Source organism: Porites lutea, chromosome 2, assembly GCF_958299795.1.
Source record: "Porites lutea chromosome 2, jaPorLute2.1, whole genome shotgun sequence".
NCBI lineage: Eukaryota > Metazoa > Cnidaria > Anthozoa > Scleractinia > Poritidae > Porites > Porites lutea.
In genome coordinates this window covers 40532616-40537410 of record NC_133202.1, presented here as the reverse complement: position 1 = coordinate 40537410, position 4795 = coordinate 40532616, and the positions used below count along the sequence as shown (strand labels likewise).

Sequence of the window (4795 nt, the reverse complement as noted above, 5' to 3'; positions counted from 1 at the left end):
GCTTCCTAAGGACAGGCAGAAAAGGCACTTGTTCAATTTACTGATTAAAACCCATAGAAGCAATAACAAAACAAAATAAGGCAAATAGTCTGGTAGCATAGGGGGATTTCGCACATCCCACGGATTAGAATAAGTTTGACAGCGGATGATTATGGAAGAACCTGACCTCCTAAACTTCACCTGCCAGTGAGTAGAGTCCAATTAGGGTATAGGTTTTTATTTAGGGCGGGTTTTTTAGGGTCCCAAAACCACAGGGAACCGATTCAGTTAGAAAGGCTAAGGAAACGCATAAAATATTCCAAAAATCACAGTATATATTGTCTTTATCAAGATACCTTGATAAGTTGACACCGTTAAGTATCACAAATTTCCTCTGCGCATGTCACAACAGTTGAATAGAGATTATAAAAGAAAATATTAAACACGCCTTAAGTTTCCCGTTTGGTGAAAAATATCTCTAGTCTTTACACATTCATTCATTTGAATCCACTAACTACCAGGTATTTATTCACGGGATCAAGATCTGCCACAATGTGCCTTCAAAACTTTTCTAATAGGTGGGTTGTGCGAAACCTTATTTTTCCCGCCAAGAATACGGCGACTTACGATGAACTTAAAAATGACAGAAGGCTCCAAAAAATGTCTGGATGTGTCAATCATGAATCCTCTGTGGCGAAATCGTGGGTAGTCACTGATTGATGACCCATTGGCAAGGTACTGAAATGAGAGGTTTTTAGATAGTAAAAGAATACACAAAAATTACATGTTTTGAAACTGATCTATTCTCTTCCTCTTCGTTTTCACGCCAATCAAATTCCTAGATTTAATCTCGTACCCAGATCTCTTGTAGGAGCGACTGGCTTTGTCCACAAGAGATCTGGATATAAGATTGTCCTGGATTTGCCCCAGATATGGAAGGGGCTGCACACTTCCACTTTAAGACACTATGTGCAATATAATAAAATCTACGTCACCTATATAATGAAAAGTCAAAAGAGGTTAAGAGACAAAATCGTGTAATTATTTAGTAAAGCCTCACAAATCCAGTCTCATCCTCGTAAACAGCTTGACTGAAAGTTTCAAGACCTGTTAAATGAAGGACATAATGACAGTATTAATGAAATTAATAGAATTACAAGGAGAGTCTCAACAGGACCCTTGAAAGATTAAGGAAGAGGGAGAAGGTGGGGGGGGGGGGGGGAGGTGGAGGGGAATTGGGGGTTGAGTGACTGGCCATCATCCACCAAAATAGAACGAGACAGACATTCTTGATACGTGGAGACTTATCAAAGGTAGACATCTGGGAAACGTGGCTCTGGACAGCCAACTATATTGACTATATCATATGTGTGGACATCTTCTCATAAAAGGAAACTGAGAGCTTGTCCTGTAGGTGTGCTATGAATAGATAACTGAGTCACAGCCTTTACATACCTCTCAGTGCACCCCAGACTGTCTTGGCATTAAGAGATGATGTGGGGCCAACTATCACAAGGGTATGTGAATGAGACAGTGCAAAACAAGATTAGTTCAAGAGTAATCAAGCAAATATAATAAATTAATGATTTCTGGGAAGTATTTTATCATCATTTTTATTAATATTTATGAATTTATACTAAACAATAGATTTCAGGCCTTAAGTTGAAAAGTCTTTTAATTTCGTTTTGCTTCCACGTTATACCCAAGAACTCCTTTTTTACTTCTTTCAGGAGCTAAAACTACAGGCTTATTCACCAACTGTACCAAACTATATTTCTACAATAGATTCGGCCACAAAATTTTCAGATGGGTGGCTCCTTTTTTCAAATAGAAAATGTAAGGTAATACAAAGGTAGTGGGAAAATACCTGTAAACTTCCGCTTATAAGCCCTGGGTTTTATATAACTTCGTAAGGGGTTTCAGGAGGGCTTCTAAATGGAGGGGGGGGGGGGGGGGCTTATATCCGGGGGCGCTTACAACCGGACAAAAAAAAAGCTACATAGCAGTGCTGATATAAATACTTTTATAATTTACTCCCTTTTTTAAGCTTCAAAAATACTTAACAAATCGAATTCATTTCAGTACATGCTAGAAGGAGGCTTATATCCGGGGGAACTTATAACCGGATGCATTTTTTTTACAGGTAGATGGGCTAATAACTGGGGGGCTTATGAGCGGACGTTTACGGTACTAGACACTTAGTCACGCAATGTCAACTCTCTAGTAGTTCTGTCCCGATTGTGCTCGGTAACTTTTGAGCAACTTTTGGCGTTTGGAGCAACTTTTTGCGGTTCTAGCCACCTTGAGCAACTTTTACCTTTCTAAGGAGTTTTTGAGCAAAATATTGGTTTAGAGAACATATCGATATGAAACGCGAAAAAGTTAACGTTCTCATAGAAAAGTTTAATTTATGCGAATTTCTTAAATGGTTATCAACCTGTTGAACGCAGATATAACCTTTAACTTGACGTTTCGCAGGCCAAAAAGGCATTTAAACGTGCTTAAAAACGCTGAGATATCGGAGCAGCTTTTACAGCGTAAATTTGCCTTTCTTCCATATTTCAGTAGAGAATTTATGAAGTATCCTTAAAAAAAAAAAGAGCCAAATCCTCCCCCTGTGGAAGATCATGGGCGCAAGATAAAAGTAGCCGAGCTGCTAGGTCAGAGGTTTTTAGAGAGAAAATCCAAAATTGTGGACGAAGATTCACACTCGACTGACTTGAGTGTCGCCGGTGAAGAAGGTCATTCCACAATTATATTGGCTCTTTACGTTTTTGGTCAAAAATGTTTAGAAATCTTACTTTTGTCGTACATTTTGCATGTTTTAGCATGAGACCAAAAAAAGTTTTTGTTTTTTCGAGCAATTTTGAGCAACTTTCGTGACAAAAAGCAACGTTTGAGCGATTTTTTGAGAAATTACAGGAAACGTTTTGGAAAATCGCGTGCAACTTGCGGAAAGTCCTAGTTACAGTTCAGAGAATTATTTTCGAGCATCTCTTTAAAGCTGTGTTTTCAAACTATTTTTTCCTGACCGATGTTAAAAATTATTGTGAAGAATTGAAAATAATTAGCTTTTAATTGATGTTTTAATGAAAATATCAAGAAACTTTGGTGGCAACGTTTGAAATTTAGGTGGCATTTTTTATATTATTTTTGCAATTTTTTTGCAACTTTTTGGCATTCCAGTGAGCAACTTTTCAGCATTTCACGAGCACAATCGGGACAAGCCTACTCTCTAGTCACGCAAAATTTCTTAAACTTCCTACACTTACCCCTTGGGTATGTTTTCTAAGCATCTACCAAAAATTGATTCTCTTCAATATTAAACTTACATGACTCGTCAGTTTCCAGTGATTGAGGCGAATATTTTTCCTCCACCTTCACCGTTAACTTTGTGATCTTAGGCAATGTTGCTTTACATTTTTCCATTGGGTCTCGAAAAACTAGGCTTCTGTAGCGTTTAAGAGCTTCCGTTAAAACATCGCTAGTTTCCCCAGTGGAATCAAAAGAAAAATCACTGGAAGCAAGTGAAAACACCTTCCCGCTCGCATTGTATATCCAAGGCTTGGGCCACAAGGAGCCTTGCACGTAATCTGTTGACATAATACTTTCTTTGCTACAATGAGGGACAAAAGTGTTGACACACTTCCGTAAAATGGCCCCTTTTTGCATAGTGGATATACTTATCCCCTTCCCCTGTCTACCCCAACCCCTTCCCCCCAAAATCAATGTTGAATTTTGGACCCTCAAGTCTTTTTTTTACTTCAGACAACATTGATTCGGGGGGTCGGGGGATTTACGGCGTTTAAAAGGAATGAAATAATAAATGAATTAAATGTTTGTTAAGAGCACCTGTTTTTAAACAAGTGTGTCAACTACTTTTGTCCCTGATTGTCTGGAATATGTATCTGTGTTTTCCGGCTAGATTTTTGACGATGCTGAATTTTTGTGCGATGACGTTACTCTATGGGCCAAATTGTTTGTTTTTAAACGTCAGTTTATAGAGTTTCGTCCTGATTTGTAGTATACGTAGAGTAAAATGTACGAAGCGTATGTCATTACTTAATCTTGTACTCCCGCGCGCGTTCCTGACACCCTGCCGGGTCGAGACGAAATGATTTGTGTTGTGATCAATGCCGTTGCTGCGGATGTAATGTTTTCACAAGTATTATCAATAGTGGAAAAAGGATGAAAACATTAAGGTACAATGAAAATTGTTCTGGTAAATGGTTACTTAAGCGAATGAAGTACTGCAGAGTAACAGAGGGAACATGCAATATTTTTGACATTGACCTTTGCCATTAGTGAAAGGACGTGAACAATATACAGGTTATGAACCTCACAAATGATGGGCCAGCCGTTTGTGCTGTGCCCTATATATAGATGTGTTTTTTATTTTTTTGAGACCTTTTCTAACCTAACTGATCCAAACCTTTAGCGTAGATAGGCGTCGAACAGCTTAGACCAGGTTAAGAATGTAATGATTTTACATGACAGCCTGCCATTTATTCATGATTGTTTATTGATGTTGGACGGACAACTATTTCATTTCCCAGCTCGTAAATCACAGAATGCCAAAGAAATTGTTTTCAAGATAGACACACCAGTTTGTATCATCGCCAAAACAACAATTACTTTGGCCCAGAAGTTCACCTGATGACAAGTAAAGCGGGATAACACGTGATCGATGACGGCCGTGCGCTGGAAAATTTTCCTTTTTTATGCGCTAATTCCTCACAAAAGGCAAAAGAAGATTCCGCTATGTAGAAAGTGCTTCGCAATACCTATTCTTGGCGAGAAAAATTCCAGCGATGTG

General features: G+C 38.5%; 1 protein-coding gene across 1 annotated transcript; it reads right to left on the bottom strand.

Annotated features, from left to right (window-relative positions):
• Positions 1-1000: 1000 nt before the first annotated feature.
• On the bottom strand, positions 1001-3651 carry LOC140926202 (beta-hexosaminidase subunit beta-like). Its single transcript, XM_073375983.1, has 3 exons — positions 3312-3651; positions 1435-1500; positions 1001-1086 (listed from the first exon to the last, which is right to left on the bottom strand). The coding sequence occupies exons 1-3, from the start codon at positions 3649-3651 to the stop codon at positions 1025-1027; spliced, it is 468 nt and encodes a 155-aa protein (XP_073232084.1). The 3' UTR covers positions 1001-1024.
• Between the last annotated feature and the right edge of the window lie 1144 nt (positions 3652-4795).